This window comes from Cyprinus carpio, chromosome B5, assembly GCF_018340385.1.
Source record: "Cyprinus carpio isolate SPL01 chromosome B5, ASM1834038v1, whole genome shotgun sequence".
NCBI classification, from domain to species: Eukaryota; Metazoa; Chordata; class Actinopteri; order Cypriniformes; family Cyprinidae; genus Cyprinus; species Cyprinus carpio.
In genome coordinates, this window is record NC_056601.1 from 23356801 (window position 1) to 23380873 (window position 24073).

Here is a 24073-nt window from a genome sequence, read left to right on the forward strand (position 1 = left end):
AACATTTGACAGGTGATATCCCACTCTCTGAAAACCACAGATTCCTTTACAGAATTGCCTGGGACAATAAAATACATTTTATTTGGATACCCAGTGGATCAGTAATGTCAAATTCTGCAAACTCAGTGATCAAAATGGAATAGGATACATGGACATGAGAGACAATTCAAGAATGGACAGATTGGATTTCAGATCTTAGACAATCCACTTGAATAGGAGCTGCTTGTTATAACAATTCAAACTGTGGGGAAAATCTGATTGTATTTCTGTTTTAATTGAACCAAACTGTCAATCAGCTTCTAATTTAAAGATCTCCTTTGTTGTTTTCCAGTTCTTTAAATCTAAACTTAAAAAAATAGAAGACAGTAGGACAAAAATTAAAAATTAAAATGCATCAAGATAAACAGAATCTCATTCCGCCATCCAGAGTTTGAAGGTTCGGTCATAAGAGCAGGTGGCAATGAGCTGTCCATTGGGTGAAAGGTCAAGACCCATGACCTTCCCTTCATGACCTGCCAGAGTCTTCAGAGGTGACCAGCCAGGATGGGTCCACACTTTGGCTGTGTTGTCATATGCACCAGTCAGCAAAAAATGCCCATCGTTAGCTAAAAGGAAGAGATTCTGTTAATATTGACACTGCAAAACTGTTACACAAATTTGCAAGTTCAGTTGAGGTGAATGACTCATTCACTTTGACAGTCAGTAGACCTATGGACCTACGAAAATCCTATAAAATATTTGTTCACCCAAAACCCATGTGACTTTTTCTTTTGTGAAACACGCATATTTTCCTGAATGTCTACAGTGATTTTTTATTTTGGGAACTTACTAAGGTTGCTGAGAAGAGGGGTGAGTAAAGGATGAGTATTTTTATGTTTGAATGAATAATCTCTCAATGACTGATAATAAATGTCCTCTTGACTTGACTCTTGACTACTTACGTTGGAACTTGACTGAAGACACAAGGTTCTCATGGGCAGGAATGGTGTACATACACCTTCTATGACGAAGGTCCCACACTCTACAGGTGTTATCTCCACTTCCTGTTGCCACGTGAAAGCTGTACATGGAAGATTTAGGGGTTAATTATCAAATAAAGCTCAAATACCAATAAATAGCCTTACTAAATCATTTAAATATTCACAGGCCCTTTCTTTTACTTACCCGTTTGGTGAGAAATTGATGCTATAAATCTCTTGGTGGTGGCCTTCCAGGAACATGATACAACGACCAGTCCGCAGGTCCCAGACACGAGCAAATGCATCCAAACCACTGTATGAATAACATTAACACAACAACTGAAAGATTAATAAGCCAAATATAAATCTAATATAAATAATATAATTATATAAAACATAATTCAACCTATCAAAAGCAGACTGAATGAACAATCACAAAATAAAGTGGAAGATTAAGTGGTTCTCTGGTAATGCGAATATTGCAGGACCAATGCTGCAATCAGAGGAATCAGGGTTAAGATTAGGAACCATGTATGATGGATTAAAGATCATTTTTTATTTGGCTGGTCTTACACTAAACATACTTGGACTCCTAAGAGCATCAAAGCAACTGTATAGACTTGAGTGTTGTGCTTGTTCCTTTACAAAAACAGTGGAGTGCCTCTGGGTTCAGTGCGAGGCCCTTACCCAGTTCCTGCCAGAGAGCCATCTGGGTGAAAGTGCAGGTCATGGACACCTTTACTATGACCCTCCTGATGCAGAATTTCTTCTTGGGCTTCAAGATCCCAAAGTCGCCATGAGTTATCATAGCTAAAGAGCAAAAGAAAAAAGAAAAGAAAAGACAATTCTGTTAAATATATGACAGAAAATTTTATCCCGACACCAATATTTATACCATTGTTTTCCATTTACTTCTAAAAAAATATATATATAAAAAAAAACATTCATACCAAGTCGTTCCAAGGAACCGCCCAGAAGGATGCCAGGCCACCCGAGCCACCCTCATAGAGTGCCCCTCAATGTCTGCTACAGGCTCATCACTACAGATAAGAACAGGTAAATGTTACAACGTTTCACTTCACAAATTGAGACCGAAATTAATGAATACTAATAATATACACCTGTCTAAACTCCACAGCTTAACAGATCCATCCGCAGCACAGGAAGCCATATTGACATCCGACTCCTCGAGTGTGAGTGTGGCTTGAGGGTGAAAGCTAATCGCTCCCACGTTGGTATTGTGACCTGAGAAGGAAGAGTTCACCTTCAATGAATCCAGAGGTAAATGTTGTATTGTAAACAGGAATGAAAAAACATAACAACAACAACAAAAAATATTACAGAACATATTTGTTGTATTTACCTCTTAATGTGCGTATAAGTGTACAATCTGGAACTTTCCACAATTTACACAACCCACTCCTACAACAAAGTAGTAATAGTACTAGTTATTTTAATTACCATGTCACCATCTAAGGCTATCTGCAGGGCAAAAACTACATTGGATTAATAAAAGAGTTACATAAACACAAAATAAAAACCATGCACAATTTTTTTTAATTTAACATATGCTAAGAAGAATTCTAAAGTCTTTTTCTGATACAATGTCACTAAACAAGTCCCTGAGTGAGCGCTCCTACAACAAAGTAAGATTGTATATATATGTTTTTATACCAAATATAACAAGCCTTTTAAAACATGCTTTTTCATACATGCTCAAACATATATTTTAAAATATTATTTAGAAATTATTATTTTTTTTGTTTCCAAACATCTTTTTTGTAAATAATTTATTAATCCAGCAACTTTTTTGTTCAAACAAGTCCTACAACAGACATTACGGCCAACAACCAGCCTGCAAACAATAATACAAAAAAAATCAAATAAAAAACCTGTTTTTCAGGCAAAACGGTCACTCCAATTTTTTTATTTTATTAGTCAATGTAGGTTTCCTGTTAAGCATAAACTACTCCAAGCATTACTTTTGAAAGCATCCTCATTTTGCAGGAAGTACCTAGGTAAAGGTAGATTGTTCTAAGCATCTTGGAGAAGTAGCCACAGGTCTTCTATTTATTTCTGAGTTGCTTCGGTCTCATCATGTAATTTAATTAAGGCTGTCTCATTTATAAAGTGCTCACTTGTCTGTGGGCCATACCTTCTGTTGTAGGACTCATTGTTCATACAAAAATCTCACTGGATTGTTACAATACTTGGAAATCTAAATCTGATGATTCCCACTGGCATACAAAGCATATATAAATAACCTTCTTTAAACAAATGTTTTTGTGAATGACGTATATATAACAACACATAATTAAATATAAAAAACATACCATGATGCGGTCACAAGCAATTCAGAGTTGGGACTAAACTGGCAGTGAGATATTGGACGGTCATCACCAATTTGGCTGCAGAAGTTATTCACATTCTAAATAAAACACAATAATAATTATTACAGGATTAAAAGTGAAAGAACATGACAACACATCATAAGCCTGTGTCTTTTTCCACTTTCTTGGCATACCCGTAGGGTCTTGTGAAGCTCTTGCTGTTTAACTGTTCTTGTAGACTCTGGAATCTCTTTTTGTGCTCTTGCAGCATCTAACCTTTCCACTGCTCTGGAGAACCAAACAAAGACACAAAACTAGCTTTTAAAATATACAATACATACACTGCAGTTTATATTTAGATTGTTGGATACAGGAAAATAATATCTGTCCTCTGTTTACCTGGGTAGGGAATACTTGGCTAACCAAATACGTGCCTCTTTTAGAGATGACGGTCCTTCATGGTACCATGTCTGCTGATACTGCACAGAACACATGCGTAGACAAACACCTTCCATTAGTCATTCAAATCTATGACCTATAGTCTACAGTCTACCGTAACTATAAAGATACAACAAGTGTTCTTACCTCATCTTGAGTCCGTTTTGCTTTTTCATCCTCTTTCTTTGATTTCTTCAAGGCATCAGGACCAACTACTGAAAGAATGTTCCTCAATCTGTGAGGGAAAAAGTCAGAAACCATTAAAACTGGAAATATATTTTTTCAGTTTTATTCTGTCATTTGAGATACGGTGTTTATGTAATGTCAAACGCAATGTGCAGAAGTACACCACCTTTCAATGGTTTGGTACTTGGTTTTTTAGAAATTAGTACTTTTTATTGAGCAAGGATGAATTCAATTGATCAAAACGGAATAATATTTATAATGCTGCAAAAATGTATCAAGGTTTATACAAAAATATTTCTTGCACAGAATATACTGCAAAGCTTACCAATAGTCATAAAAATCTGGCCACCCACCTCTCTCGTCTCTCTGCAGGCCCCTCCCCAAACAGCGTGATTGGCTCGCCGAGAGCTCGGAGGCAGGCCTTGACCTCTATATCATCAGTGGAGACCGTGATTTGTCTCGCTCGCTTTCTACGCTCAAACTCTGCCAGCACTTCAGCCTGTCGCTCACTCACACGCTCCTCCATCTCCATAGACTCACCTGACGAGAGAGAAATAACAAACAAAGAATACTGCTAAAGAGCAAACAAACATCATTTCCTGTCACAAACAGTCACAGATTAACCCTGTAAAAGCTGACATTTGAGAAAAAAAAAAGGCTATTATGGCCTGCATAATATGATACAATGAAAACACGCAGCTTATGTTTTAGGAAGAAAAACATTTTATTTATGGGCCCAAACTGAGGAAAAATATGCAATTTGGTATAAAAGGTCACTCTATAACTCCCACTTATGTCTTAGTAAGATGATATTTAAGTTTTATGGGTTTAGTTTTATGATAAGCTTTTATATAATTCAATGCAATAAAATAATTGAGAAATGAAGAAAAAAACGTTCCTCAAAAGCCCAATGTATCATATTTGAGTAAGACTTATTGTAATGGATTCTTACATTTTAATATGATTTTTCTAAAAACTAATACATTTCTTCAGTCCAGCAAGTGTTCATTTTAAAGTATCACTAACATTATAAAAATGACTTTTGTTTAATTTTTAAAAAAGGGGAAAATTATTAAAAAAAAATAAAATAAATCACACTAAAAAGCCTTTACTTGCTTGAAAGTATAAAGTATTAAGCAGACAACAGAAGGCATGTAGCAGATTCTGTGTGACAGTATTTTCAGCACTGTTTTGAACATTTTGCTAATTTAGAGGCTTTAGAAATTCCAATGAAATATGCTACAGTAGGCTTAGGGTTAAAACGCTTCGACAAAATTTCAAGAATTTAGTGTTTGTAGTTAGGGCTCTGATAACAACATTTGCGATCTTGAAATATCCAGCTTACCACTGGAGATATTAATATGTCCAGCCTCAATGCCAGCTTTAACAGCATCTTTGGCAGTGCTAGATATTCCTTCACGGCTGAGACGCAGTTTCTCCTTTTCTTCAAGGCTTCCATAGAAGATCCTGGCCTTTTTCACAACTGGAACTTCGTCTTCATCCGACATCTTTTCAACTCTTTGTTCAACAACCACAGAGTAGTTATCTGATATGAAAAACAGGCACAATTTTAAACCACAGTACCTTATTTACAAATAATGTATGGACAGTTCTAAATCGTACCTTATTAGCCAACCTAACTTTTACTTTGGTTGATGATATATAAATTATTATCAAATAACGCTATTAAAAATGTGATTGCTGGAAGACACAAACGATAGGACATACACATTCACACATTCAGTGTCAGATGGGGCTCCTTAACAAACAAAAGTACTGTGATATTCTATCAATTACACTGAAGCACCATGTAAATACCATTCTATATGAATACAGCAATCATTCGATATTATTTTACTACCACATGATATATTACTGTATCGTTCCAACAGTGTCGTACTTTTTGCAGGGTGTTCAGAAACTAATTTTACCTGAACCAAGAGAAGCTAATGAAAGATAAGAACAACCAGCTCAACTAACTCTTCACTTACTCTTTATCCTTTCACAAACGCACAGAATGCTTCCTTTAAAAACAAAACAAAACGTTGTTTATATGAAATCCAATGTGTATTATCTACAAACACGACCACACGACGCAGGATACTTGGCGCACAGTATGTCGTCATATCCGCCTGTTTTACTCTTTACCAAGAACAAATAGTGACATCCAGCGGCTGAAATCATGTCAGACCCTGTTTTTATACAGTCTATGGTCAGACCGCAGTGGAAATACACTGTCTGGGTCTAATAGGTGCTTTAACATTATCAATTTAATATTTTTCTTATTACGCTGACGTGTGTTCTGTGGTATGGATCACAGTTTTAGAATTAGGATACAGCATAAATTAAGTCTTGATTTTTCGACGTTTTGGCATATTTTAATGCGCATTGAGATCCCCTGGTTGTCGGGGGCTGCAGTGACTGCTTTAGTATTCTTATACCATTTTTTTATTTATTTATTTATTTATTTCTCAGGGTGGGTTTATTTATTAAATTCATTAATATATATATATATAAAATTCGACCAAAAACGAATTATTAAACGAACTGTATTACTTTTACTGTGGTCCTTTCATCTAAATACAGACAGAATAAAACAGAAAAAAAAATAAACAGAAGAATTCTGAAATTAAAAAAACACAAAACACTTCAAACAAGTCAGCATTTTATTTCAGTTTATTCTATCATCGTGCTACTGAATTACTGATTTCTTTCCCCTCTTTTATTTTCTTTGCGCTTTAACTACATTTCCCATGATTCCCTTCCTAACTTCCGACGGATATAAAGCGTGTGTGATTGCGGTAAGTGGCATGATGTCAAACAGTTATACATTTCAGTTTGAATTATTTGATAATAATCTGTCATGTTGAATAAAATAAACGTCAGTCTTCATAGTTCATTACCCTGCTGTTTGTGACTGTTTAAGACTCGAGAGTTCAAAGCTAGTGAGCTAATTATGTAGCTGCTAAACAATAACGTTATATTGCTGCAGCAGGACTCGATAAACCCGTCTTTAAATTGACGGTATATGCATTACTTAACGATGCTAAACTTTAAATATTGATATATGTGTTATGTCTACAGATGTCGGTATCGCAGTCATCAGAGCGACTGCTTTGATAGTAATTTCCTCGAGACATATGTGAACAAGGGTTCAGCAGAATTAACGTGGGTTTATCCCACAGAGCTATAATAAAGCTGTAAACATAGCTAAGTGGTTTAGCCACAGTAAGTGACTATCAGCGGTCTTCCAGGCATCGAGACCCGGGGATGTGAGGATGCTGCGCAGGAAACCCACGCGCCTGGAGCTGAAGCTGGATGACACGGAGGAGTTTGAAAGTGTCAAGAAAGAGCTGGAGGTAAAGTCCAGATGATCCTCCAGTAAATCCAGTTCTTCACGGGACTGGATGTTTAGGAGATGCTTTCTATACAAATGAGTTTCCAGAAAAGAACACTAAAACAACCAAAAAGATAACCCTTTAACTTTCACCACTATAAGGAGCTAATGAAAAAAATATTTAATTTAAAATTCTTATTAGTAGACCTCTAATAAATAGCATCATGCACTTTTTTTTATTTTTTAATTTATTTGTTATATAAAACTACCGTACGGTTGAGCTGTCCATGGTAAATCTCAATTTAAATTCAGAGAACTAGTCTATTTCATGAGTTATTTTCAAGCAATAAACATTCCTTTAACTTAATTAGTATCCTGGATATGTTTCATAGCCTTCAGGGTCCACATAGATAAAAAAAATATATATATATATTTAAGCAACTGTATAATATATACAGCAGCCGTATGGCAATATATATGCTATATGATGTCATTTACAGACATGTCAGCTGTACGGTCACGCATGAATTTGGATAATTATGGTAAATAAAGATTTTTGCATTTCTTTACCCTCTATCCTATTCACAACGACATTGTGGTGTTATCCCTACTTCCCTGATTGCTTGTTTGACTCTATTTTCTGATGACTAATAGGCACTGCTCTCCCTTCTGTGTAACTGATAGAAGTTTGTAAACTGCTGCTGTCACTTGAAAACTGGAAATTCCCAAATTCCCAAACCCCCCATGCAACAGCAGACACAGAAATGTGGGGCAGTAAAGCTGTAAAAAGATTGCTCTCTCATCTCTTCCTTTTGACAGAGTTATTCCCTATCAAAGTAAGCTCAACCGTGTGGTAGAGATATCAGTTAAAGGGTTTTACACACTAAAAAGTTTTAAATCTAAAGTCAAGTCACATTTATTTAAATACCGCTTTATACTGTACTGTACAGATTCTTTCAAAGCAGTTTCACATGAATAAACTGGAAAATATCAGTGTTAAAGGGTTAGTTCAACCGAAAATGAAAATTAGGCTGCGTTTTATTCACCCCCGAGGCATCCTAGGTGTACATGACTTAATTCTTTCAGACGAATCCAGTCAGTGTTATATTAAAAATTGCCTTTGATCTTTAAATTTCTATTATTTCAGTCAGTGGGTGTTGCAGTGCATCTGTCCAAAAGAAGTGAAATAAAAAGCGCCCTTCCATATAAAAGAAGTCTCTCACACGGCTTCGGGGGGTGAAAAAAGGCCTCCTGTAGCGAACCGATGTGAAAAATATCCATATTTAAAACGTAATAATCACTTTAATATAGTTTGCATTCACTGTTGTAAACGGAAGCAGTTCTGGGGGAATTAAGTACGAGGTCAGAATTGGTGGAAGAGAGCTCTGTACATTCACTCCCTCACCTACAATTCCTTCTGGTACTGAGACTCATGGGTAGCAAAATACTATACAAAATTATACAGGGGCATCCAGTTTTCATCTTGCGTACACTGAGGTTCTGCAAGCGTGGTCAAGCAGGCCTAAACCAGATTGAAGTAGCTAACAGTAATTATATAACTAAAAAACCTTATGAAAATGCCGTATGTGAACCTCTGAAACCGCATCTGGTTTGAGCAGGAAATGACAGTTTGTCTATAGCATATTTAAGCAAATATGTGTGCTAAGATCTACAACATACACTTACAGATAGTTTTGGGTAAGCAAAGATTGATCTTGTTTTAATCTCCACGTTTCTTACCCATGTCTGTCCAGAGTCGAAAGAAACAGAGGGATGAGGTGGATGTAGTTGGTGTCGCCACATCCAGCGAGATGAGCGGCGCATCAGGTGGCGGCACGGACGGGAAGACCAGGGAGCAGATGATCCACGAGCGAATCGGTTACAAACCCCACCCAAAGCCTAACACGTTACCGTCACTTTTTGGGAACCTTCAGTTTTGACAATGTGCAAACATGAAATAGACTGAAAGCACAAGCACTCTGGGTTTGGTTAACTGTGTGTTCGTGATAACTGATTACAGAGGACTATTTTTCTGCTCAAATAAATAAAATCTTGTTAGTTGGATGTGGAAAACTGTATCTTTTCGCTTTACTGTAAATACAACAAGAACAAGACAAAGAGAAGTATTTCATAGGTGAGATGCTCATCGAAACGGGTTGGTTTATAAATGAGGTGGTCAAGAAGTTCTCTTTGAAATCATACAAGATTTATTCATCATTTTCTTTATGATTACAGTAAATTACTCTACAGACTTGACTGAACCGTAAACAGACTAAGAAATATTAACACTGCCACAGCACTGGAAATCAGGTTCAGTCTACAATTGTAGTTTTTTCCCCATTCAAGACAATGCAAACTTACTTTGTTTTTTAAAAATAATCTGCAGTTTGAGTAACCGCTATGATGATGGCAAACAATTCTACAAAGGGACAACTGCTACAAAAACATGATGTGAATATTTTCTTTTTGAATAATTTTTCTGCTTAAAAAAAAAAAAAAATCAGAAAATTACAGGAAAAAAAAAAAACCTTTTAAACATGCTTTCTTCTAAAACCTAAATGCTTACTGGTTTAAAATATATGTGGTCTTGTGATTTTCTCAGAAAGCTTATGAGCAATTGAGACTCTTTGGGCACTTTTATTGGGTCCTGTATGTAAAAGGCACACTCCTTTCAAATAACGAGTATAACTATCATCAATTTCCACATAAAATTCACATTCCGAGACCCAGTAACTATCAGAGCGATGACCTTAATGTTTTTAAACAGCTCATGATTTGCTCAACATCACAAATGTGGCACATTTTTTCATTTAAAAATGTCATAACGTAAAAGTATCCACATAAAGATAGCCAGAAAACATTGATAACAAATACAGTTGAGTGTTACAAATATAAATGATAAAACGAAATCGGTGATACTGGCATCAGATATAATTTATTTTCCACTAATCTCCCCGTATTTACTTAAAAGCACTCCAAAGGGAGCAAAGTACGACTTCAAACTCAAGAGTCCCAAAACCTCTCTTTCTTGTGCAAACATCATTCAGTCCAGTGTTTATGTCTAAACAATGGTCACTGATTATTAACGGTGGTTTCAGCGATTTGAAACACTTGGCCATAACAACCTCCAAATAAAAAAAACAAAACACCCTCCCATCACTTATATATATATATATTGGGTCCACCAGATCCAGTTTGGCTTTTAGAGTCTACAGTCGCCCTCTTGGGTGTATGTGTGTGTTCCCTAATTTAAGGCAAAGGGTTTAGTAAGGCTCTTTTGCACCCAGAAGCACCTTCATAAACAAGAATCCGTGAGATGTTACAAACAGTGTCAGTTGTGACTGTCGGTACTATGGAGGTAGACTGATAGGCTGTGCACACTTATGCTATTATTAGGATGGTGATGATGTACGGTTGTTGGAATATGAAATATGGGGCTAATTTGTAAGAAAATGAGAGCTTTAGAGCTTTAAAATGAATAGAGCCACTTGGCTGATATTTACCGAGATTAAAGAAATCATATAGTGCACTACACTTATAGAGTTGCGGTGCATGTTGAGATTGTGAAGTGGGTGTTTCTGAGGTTATACACAGGAGAGGTTAATGACAGTGTTCTGTAATATCCACCACCACTGCCTTCTTCCAGCTGAAGGAAGTAGCCGAAGCCAGCGCCTGCCGCCACAGCGATGCACAGGTACCCGTTGTATGTCATGAACACCAGCATGAGGAAGTAACTGACCACCACTTGGATGATGTGAAGAAACGTCTGGAAGAAGTGCGCGAGACTCAGCATTCGCTGGCTGGAGGAGAGAACAGAAGCAGGTGTTTAGCTTCTTCCAGGATTAGAGATGGCAGGTCATCAGTGTGAAGACAACCTGGGAAATGCATGTTTACCTACAGGAGGTCACTCGTGTGGCTATGACTACATCCAGGAGATGATTAGATCAATGTAAACAGGCTTAACGTTGATTTGTGTTTGCCTGTTTGCTCATTTTAAAAAGCGGTGATGAAAAATGTTTTCAATCGGAGCTAGAGGTTTGCAAACCCAGGGGTTTTCAAACAAGGTGGTGATTCAAAATGAAAAAGAGAGAAAAAAAAAATACTGGATACTATATGAATAAATTGATACATCTAATTTTTATACATCTAATAATAGAGATAATATCTGAATCGTCTCATTTGGCTTTAGTCCTAATATATATACAATATAAAGGCCAATTATTAACATTTCTTTATATTACCACGCTTATTTTTGTGTACTTTTTTTAAAATGCTTAATCACAACATAAGTCCGAATTATGACATAATAAGTAGTCAGACTTTATGAGATAAAAGTCCATAATGACATTAAAAGTAATTGTTAGTACTTTATATTATAATTATGGCTTGTCTGAATTTTGAGTGCCAAAACTATGGCTTCTCCCATATGTTTGACTTTAATGTTGACTTTTTTTTATTATGATTTTTTTTATTTTATAACTTAATAGGTCAATTTTGACTTTATTTTATATTTATGACTTGGTATGTCATACCTCTGACTTTTTAATCTGATCATTTTCTTTTATCATTAACTTGTGCCATAATTATGTCTTATCAAAGCATGATTTTTTTCTTATGTGGCAGAAATGGGCTTCCATAAATATGTACTGTATATAGCGCATACAAACTCCAGTTCTCGTTTTAAATTTGGACTGCAACAGTTTTGTGGGGCTAATGGTCACATTTATGGACCAGTTTCAGTATTTATAACTTTAAGGTCAACATGCAATTGCTTTCACAACCAATTTGACTTTTACGTAGTTCATGTGAAACATGGAGTGCAAAGTGGCCATTCCATATCATAACAGAGAACTGAAAAACACACGGCCTGATAAGTGCTGAAAGGAAAAGTTTCTTCAAGTTGATGAAAGATAACAAAAACATTCTTGAGTACTGATGAATCATTCACAAGAAGATCACAAAGGTTCACCAAGAAGACAGGGTCATTTTTTGCATTGTATCCTGAAAACATGAGTACTCCGTTCACTGACCCGACTGTTTTATGTGTCTCCATGAGCACGGTGCCATCAGCTCCTGGGACAGGCATGGAGTTGTAACGCACGTTCACCTGATTCCTTCTCAATAGGAACTCACGGGCGATCTTCAGACCCTCGTAGAACACAGCCAGCAAGAACACACCAATGCACGCGCCAACCATTCCTAGAGACGAGGATGAGGGGGGTTAAAACCCAGGAAACTTCACATTGTCACCTTCTTTATCTTATTACCCCAGTGTACCCGGAACTTCCTGGCTGCAAAAATATTCTGCTTTGTTCTCGTAATTCAGATGCATCAGCTTATTAAAACCTGTGCAACCAGTACACTTGCCCTTAAAGGGATACTCCACCCTAAAATGAAAATTTTGTCATTAATCACTTACCCCCATGTCATTCCAAACCCGTAAAAGCACAATTTAAGATATTTTGGATGAAAACCTTGAGGCTTGTGACTGTCCCATAGACTGCCAAGTAATTAACAGTGTCAAGGTCCATAAAAGGTATTAAAGTCATCTTCAGAATAATCCATCTGCCATCAGACGTGCAATCTGGGTTATATGAAGCGACGGGAACACTTTTTGTAAGTGAAGAAAACAAAAAAATAACGACTTTATTCAATAATTCCTTTGTCAACGGTCTCATCTGTGCCTCTCCATATCACCGTGCTGCATATGCAGCAAAATTTCACCAATTTAGAAAAACACCATCTTACCTCCTGGTGTGTTGATGACCAGCCCAGCGAATAGCAGCTCCACATTTTTGTAGCCGAAGTAGAAGGTCATTTGCTGAAAGAATAAATGAATCAATGTGTTCAACCTATGTTTTTTCCCATAATGAATAACACAATTCTGATAATATGTTAAAGAAGCAGTAGCCTTACTTCCACTGAACAACAACTTTAAATGAACAGATAACATGATCACGTCTTTGTTTAATGCGAAGATGGATTTTTATCAAGTGAACCGTCTTAATACTGACAAACAGGCTTAATGGACTCCTGGTGGTCTTACCATCATCATCATGTGATCTCCGTGGCCTTTGTCGGGGGACATCACATGGTCGCCATGATGGTCTGAGACATCTGACTGCATGGTTGGGTGCATATGGTGACTGTGTGGATTTGACATTTTTATCTTACTTCACAGAGGTGCTGGGGAGAGATCAGAGTGCAAACATTCAAGTTATGCGTTTGACAGCTCTCTAGAATAATAAAGAATGTTCTAGAACTATTCTGTTAAATGAAAGGAGCAGATCATACTATAGCTGAACGTTTCAAGTGTTTCTAGATCTTGAAAGTAGCTTTTTAGCTCTGGGAGACTGATACTATGCAGATGCTTTGCAAGATAAATCCTGATCTGCAGGTTAAAAGCAGCAGCCAGAAATAGCCTACAGCAGCCTTCAAAGAGTATTTGGATACTTGTAAATATCTGAATATCATTGCATTATTTATATAATATGTAACTAAGTTGCATCTGCTAAGTGCAAAATAACTTCACTCTTCTGAGCAATGACTTTTAATCAACTGGTGTAGTAGCAGTGCTTTTTAGTGGATATATTAAAGGGTTAATTTTATATATTTTTCTCATGGTCTCGGAGTATTAAATGAAGCCTCTGGTTATTTTCAGTTGTTAAAAAGTGTTCAAATTCTGTCAAAGGAAAAACAGACACAAGAGACCTTCACTAATCAAATGCTCCAACAACCCCAGGCTATTCACCTCGGCAACATCGTCCAGATAATCAAACAGTTACCTCTATAAAACAATTACTTTCCCCATTAAGTGGCAAGCATGCTTTTCTAAAGGTCTGGGACAGCCTCGGGGATAAAACACATATCAGAGATGGCTGTATGTGACACACACCAGACTAATGAATGTGATTATCTATACTATCTGTACTAACCAGTAGTCAGCATTTTGTTGTTTGACTAAGCAGACACTTGGCTACTGTTTTACAAGCGTGGGATGGAATTTTTCCTCACAATTAGCTCAGATTCAGGTCTAACCAGGTCAACTGAGGAACAGTGAAAGAAGGGGAAAATCAAGTCAGAAAGTACACTCAGAAAATAAATATCTGCTTGTTTGCTGTCTTCATACACTGTCCAGACAATGTGCACCGTTGTCAAGAAGTAAAACACATCATGTGACCGCTCTCTTATAACTTACACGTCTGCACACTAGGTCAAAGTTATACGTTTTTATGTACAAAAACAATATAATCTTCTAAAAATTCTGACTGTCGAACACAATACAATACAAAAAATAAAAAATAAAAAAAAAAAACTAAATTGAATCCAATGAAGAATTTCCCCAGAAATAACTCACCCAAGCAAAATCTGTCACCTCTCTGAAGTTGGCTTTTTCAATTGAGTTTTTTTCTTTCTGTTTGGAACTACAAAAATGTACAAGTATTTCCAGTCAGGCTTTTCTTCTCACAGTATCTCTCAGCAAACAGGTGCAATTAGCGAGTAATGTGCAGCAAGACAGCGATAGTGTTCAGGAACAGTATTAGGGATGAAGCGTGAGGCTCTTCGGACTGCACTGACTTCTCATGTGACCTCTCATATGCTTTTCATTTCCCTCTTCTGCCATTAATCCAATCACAAGGTTTTAGCCACACCCACAAAACCCTGGAAATACCTCCTCTCTTCATCCACTCACTATATAGTGCCAGTCAAAAGTTTGGACAAACTGCTAATTCTGTATTGTTATACTTGCCACCTTTTTGAACAATAGCCCTTAAATGATAATTTTTATAACACAAATGGAAGTAAGGTAATTATTTAGTAGGGATGGCTCGATACCTTTATTTTGCTTCGGTACGATACCAGAAAGTAATACTAAATCGATACCATAGGTAGCAAAAAACCAGCCTCAAAAAATAAGTGAACTGAAAACAAACAAAAAAAATGGAGGAAAAAAAAAATTAATTGATTATCATTTATAATATTTATTAATCTTGGGTAATGTTAGGTATGTGTTTAATGCATAAAGTAATGTTAACATACTAAACATGTATTAGTAGCCTACATTTATCATTTATAAATAATCATTGACCTACATTAATAAGTGCTGTAATGCTGTTGATGAATTATAACAAATGTTTTTTTTTTCAAGTGTTATTCTAACAAAGTAATATTCAAAATCACATTATTATTTCTCTTTCCCTCAGATTGTTTTCAGATTTCAGACTAAGATTTAAGCCAAAGAAAAAGCTTTAAATAAAAATCTCTCTCTCTCTCTCGGCTGCTTCGTGTTAGCGGTCGACAATGTGGCAGAATCATTCCCTTCATATTATTAATACTTAAATTAATATAGCAAAACTGTTCATTTGAATCAACTCGTTTCATTCAAATTAAATTAATATTTGACTGTTTGAAAAGTGCATATATGTGACTAAAATGTCACTGGTTCTAGCGTCACATGTTTGAGCTTTCGTGTTTACTGCATCACATCTTATGTTTGTGCATTGATCAGTTGTGAATAAAAGTTCAAATTAAGTCTGAATTTATGAATGATGCACTAACCTGTCGATCTCTTAATTCTCGGAAAAGATCAGGATGAGCACATGACAAAAGCTTAGCTAGATTTGATATGTTGAATCCTGTGGTCAGTTCGTTCACCTTTATCATCTGTTTTGTATGCAAAGTAATGCCATATTTCACTTCTACTGTATTTATTAGTTTCAGGGCGCGTTAATAGAGTTTCTTCTGTTTGATCCATGGCATTGTTCTTCAGGTTTACTGGTTTTGCATCAATTTGGGAAGCACTGCCACCTACAGGTAAACTTCGGAACAGCAGCGCATGAAATACCGAATTGAGCAAAATGATATACTGTTTGAAATATAATAGATATTGGTATTTTTCCAGTATCGTTATACCGCGCATCCCTATTATGTAGTATGGAAGCCTCTTTCTGCCACTGAACTGGTAATTGTGGCCTTTTATCTAAAAATTTGGATTTTTTTTTTGCAACCATGATTTTTTCTCAGAATTGAGTAATATAAACTCGCAATTTTAACTTTTTTTCTCTCAGAATTTTCTTTTCCGAATAAGTTTGCAATTGCAAGAAAAAAAATGTTTTGTAAGAATTGTGAGGTAAAAAATTGTGAGGTTTTTTTTTTTCATTCAGTGGCACAAACAGCCTTCCATACTACATATTCCAAATTACAAACAGAAAAAAGTCAAAACTGATTTTCTCAGATTTGCGAGGTTCTATCTCACAATTCTAACTTCATAAAATGCAATTGTGAGATATAAACTCACAACTGTAAGAAAATTAGTGTTTGGAATCGTTAGAAATTTTCTGGTTCCAGTTCCGCCTAGCAGTTCTGGTTCTGATTACGGTTCGGCAGTTAAAGACAGGATGCGGCGCAGTGAGTCTGTGGAGTGCGCGTCATTGGAAACAATGTGCTCAGTAATTAACGAGGCAGGGCGGCGTTTCTGTTTTTTGGTTTGTGACATCCTTTACGGGAAACACAGAATCATCAGAACATAGGGCTGGGCGATAAATCGATTTTATCGATTAACTCGAATGTGTAGTTTACATCGATTTGTTTGAATGAAAATCGGTTTTCTTTTTAACATCCGCCGGCGCTCCACTCAGGGCTCCCGTAGTTCAGAATGGGCTTAAGCATTTGATACAAGCTGTGTGTTTAGGTTTTTTTTGGGGGAGGGGGTTACATTTGTAACACTTGTCCACAGTTCCTCTGACGCTGCTTCTGAATCTCTCTCCGGCCGGTGAGGTTTACTGTTAGTGATCCTTTTAAAAAATGTTGTTATATCCATAATGTTCATTTCAGCCGGTTAGCCAGTGAGCTCACTACGACGCCGGTGAAATAAAAAAGCCTGCCAGCCCCTGATGACAACGACGAAGAAGAAGATTTATATTCTTCTTCGTTAGTTTTTATTGGCAGTTGGCATACAAGCTGAGTGATGCGCGATGCATTACCGTCCACCACCACGCACGGTAATAGAGCTTTTGTTTCATTTTTTGCCGCCCCAGCCTGAAAGATTGAGAGGAAATTAAACAAAGTTAAAGTTATTTTAAAAAAGATTCGGGGCTTTTGACAAAACATTCGGGGCTTAAGCCCAATTAGCCACCCCCCGCTCCGCCCATGGTGTGAAGCTCCGCTACGTTTCCCGCTGTATGGACGTGCGCTCCACTCAGTCGCTCAGCCGCACCAAGCAAGCGCCCCGTTAATATTCCGCTCACCCTCGCCATAAACCAATTCCCGCTCAGATCCCGCTCCGACATAAAATGTCTCTAGCAGGCCTAATGTTTACTGTTTGTACCGAAATTCTTGGATAATTGTCTAAAATTATGCATGCAGATAAATGGCAATTTTTCAAAACGAAATTCTTACATTCTTCTTAATTTTATTAATTGTATTAGGCTAATTAAAATGTATTTAATATATTAATCTAGCCTACCTAAAATTCAAAAACTGAAGAAGTGTATTTGATTTTCATGAAAATAGCTGCCGTTGTTATTCTTGTTATCTAACGGTGTAGACACAGTTAGACACTGTCTGCTCTATTTACAACAAGATGGAGATATAGACTAGAAAATATATTTACACTTGCTCTGTCCTACATCCATGACACTGACTCACTGCGGAGTTGGCAGTTTTAATCTTAACAGCTCTTAACACCGAGTGTGCACATGGATGGTTAGATGCATGATGGGCTAGTATAATCTTTCCAACATTAAGGTAATACTGCTTTTTTTTTTTTTAATCATCTTGTCTCAGTTACAAATTTGACTGGTAAATGATAAAGAATGATAGCCCCTTTTGTATTGCATTGCATTGCATATCAGGGATGACAGATTGATAAAAAGACATGCTTTTTGTGACTAGATTTAGCTTTTGATACTTTGCGGTAAAAGTTGCTCTCTGATTTACTCTGCCCTATCAGTGCGGCTCCCATGAAAAAATAAATAAATAGTAAAGACCTTTGACAGTCTTACAGACTGTATCCAGTATGATAAGAATGTTATGTTACATTTTATTTTATGTAACGTTTTCACGGTTTACAATGGCAGGACCTGCCATCTTGTCTTTTTGGCTTGTTGTTTCTGATTGCAATTTAACCTCATTCAAGCTCACAGCGCTTGGTTACGTATCACACCAGAACAGTTTTCGGAACTTAGAAATTGCTGTTTTTTGCTGTTTCTTGGTAAAATGTTCAAGGGTGCATAAAATCGAACTTATATTCCAAACAAATCTTTACTGTATCAATATTTTTATGTATTTTGTGATACACCAAAACTTTTCATGCAACAATTCATTTCTTCAAGGATGACATCAAAGGCCAATTGGATTTGCATACTTTTATTGCATATGTTCACTTTGTCAATAACAGAACAGCATAAATGGTGAATGAAAACTCCGCTGATGTCACAATACAAAACAATTTTATTAGTCCAAATAGGTTTTGATTGTTTGTGCAAATTATGACCTTTCCTCAACAGTCATAAAGCAAACCTGTGGCTGAGTTTGCTCATAACGGGTAAAGTACGTGTGCTTTAAGAAGAACATTATCGATGTTCAAAGAACAGCTTTTAACGATGTTGAACTGTACAAGTGATCCAATTATGTGCTATGTGCTTGTTCCCATAAAGATAAACAACAGACAGTAAGAAATCAAAAAGGGAGGGGTTTAAAATGTGTTAAATATTTGCACATCAATATCAGCATTAATTTTGTATCGTATAGGCGTTTCGTCCAGAAGGATCCAGCGTTTTGGGAGAGTGAAACCGATATTTTTTTTTTAACAATTTATCCCAGAGTAGATAAATCTGAAACATTGCACTTGCGTTTTCGTGTGGACAGCGAATCCGTATATTTTCTGAAATGATGACGTCATCAGCCCACATCTCGCCCCTAGTCAGACACCGCTACGTCACGTAACAGCAACAAAAAACATGAACAAACACCAAACGATTGTCTTTTTATTAACAAACATTAACACAGGTTAATAAATGTATTGTTCCATGTTCGTTTGTATACCGTGCGTAAGGTTTATGAGCATAGTCCAAGTTTTCTTGTCCGTTTTTAGTGTATCTCTGTGGCATAATTACAGCGCCACAAGCTGGTCTGGCATGTATACTACATAGTTTTGTGTCGGTTTCGTGTGGACGCAGATATTTCTTGAGACAAGGGAAAAAAAAAAGATTGGATAGGGAAAGCTCTGGCTTTGTGTGGACGTAGCCTTAATCATTACTTAAAGGTGCTGTATGTAAGATTTTGACTCTAATAAAGCATAAAAATACCATAATATGTTTGCAGATATTTAAGAAACATGCTAAATTAACATAATTGTTTATCTGAAAAACAATGCTACAGTCAGTTATTCTTTTTTGAATATGTGTGTTCAGGGCCGGAATGTCAGTGTTTGTTATGGTTTGTGAAATCCACCCACTGCCAGTTTACCCAATTGTATTTTGGCCCCCCGGGTTGCCAGTTGGCAGAAAACACAGCGTATTTCATTTCATTCATCATCAAGTGCGCTCGTTCTTGTTTGTGTCGTCAATCTGGCAACCTGCGTGCGGCAAGTCTGAGGAGGAGGGGCAGGGTGAAAAACCCCTCTCCAATATTTTGAATTTGGACTGCAATACCAAGTTCAACCACTCGGTGTCAATCCTACACACAGCACCTTTAAAAAATGATGGTATCAATGATCTTTTGAGTGCTTGGATAAAAGACAAGGATTTGGTCAATCATTGCTAATCGTTATGATGTTCAGACCACATAACCTTCTAATTGGCAGGTCATAAAACAGAAATGCAAGCAAATGAATGTGAAGAGGGCAGCAACATGAGCCAGCATTAACTGTGTTCAATAGCACTAGTAGTGTAATCTACCAGTGTTAGTGCAGAGGTCAAGATGAGGAACAAAGAGCAACTGAGCAACATTTCAAAATTTCACAACAGCCAACAAATGTTGAACTGTAATGTGTATTTTGTTTGGTTTACCAGAAGTCATGTATTATATGGTTAAACAAACAGTTCTGCTCAACAGTTAGAGTGAATCTAAGAAATCACAGCACTCTCAGCAAACATACGTCATTATTATTATTAACTGACTGTACTAAAAGCATCATCTGTTGGTTGGTACCACAATATATATATATATATATATATATATATAATATATATATATATATATATATATATATATATATATATGTAAAGTCGTGATGAATCAGAAGTAGTGCCAGATCGGTTGTTTCATTGAAAGATTTCATTTTGAAAAAGTATGAGGTCAAAATGACAAATAAATAAAGACATGCACTGATGGATTCATTCCCAATAAGATCAATAATATGCTTTTAGAAAACAGACAGGGTGAATTTTCAATTCATGCAGACTTGATGCTGGGAAAATCAAGCCTTACTATTTTTAGGACTATTCTGATACTTTGCATTCTCATATTTTCATTGCAAGTTCTGTAATGCTAAACATATTACTGAAAAAGTTTTACAAATTATATATTATGTACATTTTGCGTTATTTATATTACATAGTAGAGTTTTTGTAGTGAATTTAACTTATAAAAAATATATAAAAACGTTGATTTTAATAAGATTAATAAGAAACATATTTCATATTCTGTAAAGCTGCTTTGCAACGGTTTGTATTGTGAAAAGTGCTACAAATAAACTTGAATTGAATATTACAGTAATAGAAATTACAGAAAGAGGGTGAAATATAATTTTCATGCAAAATAAATGCAGGCACAAAGCCCTAGTTTCTATTTCAGAAAACCAATATGTATAACAGTGTGACGCAATACAGAAACCATATTCCAATATGGCTAGTTAATTTAAAAACCAAACCATCTGAGCTTGAACTTTTAATAGACCTATCAAAATCACATGAATTTAAATCACTTAGGAATATGTTAAAGTCAAACTGGGGATGTTTTTGAAACCCTATAGCTTGTATCTAATTACCAACATAGGTGAGCTATTTATATAAAAAAATTAAACAAAATCACTCAAGTCTTGTCTAATGAATTAAAAATAAATGTAAAAATTGACATGATGTGAGGCCAAGTATGGTGTCCCTGTCCCATACTCGGAATTCGTGCTCTGCATTTCACCCATCCAAGCGCACACACACGGTAGTGAACCCACACACACACACACACACACAGCAGCGTCCACTCATGCAACAAGAGAGACAATGAGCTAGTGTTGCCCTGACCTGCTACTGCACTTTCATACAGGTCCAAATCAAAGTATTTTACACGCCTTTACATACGAGTAAAAAACAAGGTAGATTCTACACAATAGTTGTATGGTGTACTACTAAAGTCTACAAAGATAGTCAACATCACTGACATTCTAGACAATGCTGATGAAATATGGCACAGGACCTCATCCAACCGGGTCGCAGAGTTTCAATACCTGGTTTTCTGGTTCAGCAAAACAATCAATCCAGTATCCTTCCTTCCCCCACTTTTGATACTAACTTCCTTTTAAAAGAAAAAAAAAAAGTCTGTATCCAGGAACAAAAGCAAGTTTCTGTAAATAGTTTTTTCCTTGAAGTCTAACAATTGAGTTGTGTAGCTCTGTATTACAGCAGAGTTATCTTAACTTTTTCACACAACCCCATCAAAACCATTTTTAGAGGACAGAATGAATATATGACAAAGGACCGGTGTCTTTCTTTACAATGAAAACAAAGTGAGAAGTTTAGTAAAATGTCCAAATTGCTGTTTTTTCATCTCAGTGCATTACATTTCCTCACACAAAACTAAAAAAAAGATTAAAACAAAACACATAGAATACTGGATGTATGTCATATGGACTACTTTTACTGTGCTTATGTTTTCTTTTTAAGCATTTTTGAGTTTCATGTCTGTAGTCCCCATTCACTCTCACTGTGTTTCAATCAGTGGTTCCCAACTAGGTCACCAGGGCCGGTGGTAAGGGGTCTCAATATGACACACACTCACACACACACACAAACATAAACACATATATGCATGCAGAAATACAACATTCTAGTTATGTCAAGCTCTACACATTTGTAGGGCCAGAAATCGTAAGTAAAAAAAAATTTTGTTAAAATCCTTAGCCTTAATCCTTATCCAGTAAATCACAAGCCTTCTAATACTGTTGTCACTGGGGGGCCTTGCAGTCAGAAAGTTTGAGAACCACGGGTTTACATACACATTAGAAAATGGTTATTACAAGAAAGCTGCTTAAAGCAAAGCAGCATTGATTTACATGCACTGTGTTAGCACTGTGCTCTTAAACACATTCAGCTCAGTCAGTAACCAGCTTTCTCTCCACATTATTTATCCGGTATTTTCCACACGCATGCCACACTTAGGAAAATGTAAGAATGTTGTTTACGCATTTACATGACCATAAGCCGCATTTGGATGTACTTTATGTTTCACAGAACGCAGCTTTCTGCAAAAACCTGGAACAATGTGGTTATTGTTAACGAACAATAAAAATAATAAATAAAAAAATTTAACTTTAAAAGCCGAAATGGGATAAAACATACTTATTAAATTATTAAATAAAACTCTTATTTAAAAAAAAAAAATCAGAAATAAAATTTTAGTTCTAAATTACTAAAACCGCCATTTAAAACATATGCATTTAAATTAAAAAATACTAAAAAAAAATGACTAAAATAAATATGATTTAAAATAATATTAAATATTACAATAATAACCAATCAAAAAGCATAATTGTATTAGTATTTATATTTAAAATTCTGAAATAACACTGTCCTGGAATATGTAAAAGGTAATGAACACAGCAGCTGGGACATCCAGCAAAACTTCTGCAAGATTTCTTCTGTGTTACACGAACGAAAGCAAGCCTTATGGGTTTGGAAAGACTTCTCATTTTAGTTGCTCAAGGGCACTCTAAAACTAAACAGTTAAGTATGCATCAGGATTGCAAGTTTATTAAAAGTGAAAATGCTGAGCATAATAACCAAGAATGACCTGCACGAGCAACTATTTTGACAATATAAAATATATCTGCCCTGACACTTTAATATCTGATGTAGATGCTAGAAGACTATCAAACCAGCATAACCGACTTCAAGTACAGCGCATTTAGACAATATCATCTACTGTTGAGTACAAAATATTACAAAATCTCGGTAGCGTTAATGAACTATCGCTGAATAGTCGCTATCCACAGAGATGAGCCATAGATGAGCCAGAGAGAGTGAGAGCAGAAGCGCAAATGTCTTCTCAGAGGTCACAGCAACACAGATTACACGGGAAACATACTCCACTGAGCTGCAAAGAGTCACATAAATCTCACCTTCACAGCATGCGACGAATGCGTGCACAGGTCCCTTTGCTGTTTTTGAGATTAACTGCAGATCATCAGTTTTGGGACAAGTGTAAATCAACTTAATCGTTGCACTGACCAGCGGCGAGATGCTCCGACTCAGAGAAGTGACAGTGTGAAGTCCGCCACAACGCGGAACCGAATACACAATAAAAGTCTCCAGAGAAAACTCCGTCGTCTCAAAGTGAACGGATTGACAGGTTTTTTATTAGCATTTTCTATGCTAACTTAGTCGTTTAAATCAATAAAATACAGGCACACATAATACAGTTTGTTATTCTTTGTAGCATTATTTTAAATTCTCTTTAAAATAATTGTATTTAAATAGTATTATTTTTAAGTACAAAAACAAGAAACATTACAAGCTTGTTCTCAGTTCTAACATGGTAAAGAATAAAACACAAAGCCTTTTCTATCTGCATTTTCTTCCGCTGATTAACAAGCAGTCATGGATTGT

At 36.2% G+C, this 24073-nt stretch overlaps 3 protein-coding genes across 3 annotated transcripts; 1 reads left to right on the plus strand and 2 right to left on the minus strand.

Moving 5' to 3' along the window:
* Positions 1–54: 54 nt before the first annotated feature.
* On the minus strand, positions 55–6057 carry prpf4 (PRP4 pre-mRNA processing factor 4 homolog (yeast)). Its single transcript, XM_042724970.1, has 14 exons — positions 5905–6057; positions 5259–5459; positions 4267–4453; positions 3875–3962; positions 3689–3768; positions 3484–3577; positions 3293–3387; positions 2323–2381; positions 2081–2204; positions 1910–1999; positions 1647–1769; positions 1165–1272; positions 942–1060; positions 55–605 (listed from the first exon to the last, which is right to left on the minus strand). The coding sequence occupies exons 2-14, from the start codon at positions 5419–5421 to the stop codon at positions 412–414; spliced, it is 1524 nt and encodes a 507-aa protein (XP_042580904.1). The 5' UTR covers positions 5422–5459; positions 5905–6057; the 3' UTR covers positions 55–411.
* A 573-nt stretch (positions 6058–6630) lies between these two features.
* On the plus strand, positions 6631–9323 carry LOC109090632 (anaphase-promoting complex subunit CDC26-like). Its single transcript, XM_019104460.2, has 3 exons — positions 6631–6714; positions 7168–7272; positions 9005–9323. Exons 1-3 carry the CDS (start codon positions 6667–6669, stop codon positions 9188–9190), a joined length of 339 nt encoding a protein of 112 aa, XP_018960005.1. The 5' UTR covers positions 6631–6666; the 3' UTR covers positions 9191–9323.
* Positions 9324–10701: 1378 nt separating this feature from the next.
* LOC109090631 (high affinity copper uptake protein 1-like) lies at positions 10702–23798 on the minus strand. The gene is given in 6 exon segments (XM_042724971.1): positions 10702–10902; positions 10904–11050; positions 12281–12449; positions 12999–13071; positions 13297–13436; positions 23587–23798. Coding segments are annotated over 5 exon segments (558 nt in total). The 5' UTR covers positions 13414–13436; positions 23587–23798; the 3' UTR covers positions 10702–10850.
* Positions 23799–24073: the final 275 nt, after the last annotated feature.

Excerpts from the sequence above, each read along its gene's own strand:
- prpf4 (XM_042724970.1), bottom strand. The coding sequence starts at position 5,421 with ATGTCGGATGAAGACGAAGTTCCAGTTGTGAAAAAGGCCAGGATCTTC. Across the intron at positions 3,578-3,688 it reads GCCAAGTATTCCCTACCCAG|AGCAGTGGAAAGGTTAGATG; the intron begins GTAAACAGAGGA and ends TTGGTTCTCCAG. Across the intron at positions 3,388-3,483 it reads AGCTTCACAAGACCCTACGG|AATGTGAATAACTTCTGCAG; the intron begins GTATGCCAAGAA and ends TGTTTTATTTAG.
- LOC109090632 (XM_019104460.2), top strand. The coding sequence starts at position 6,667 with ATGATTCCCTTCCTAACTTCCGACGGATATAAAGCGTGTGTGATTGCG. Across the intron at positions 6,715-7,167 it reads ATAAAGCGTGTGTGATTGCG|GCATCGAGACCCGGGGATGT; the intron begins GTAAGTGGCATG and ends GCGGTCTTCCAG. Across the intron at positions 7,273-9,004 it reads GTGTCAAGAAAGAGCTGGAG|AGTCGAAAGAAACAGAGGGA; the intron begins GTAAAGTCCAGA and ends ATGTCTGTCCAG.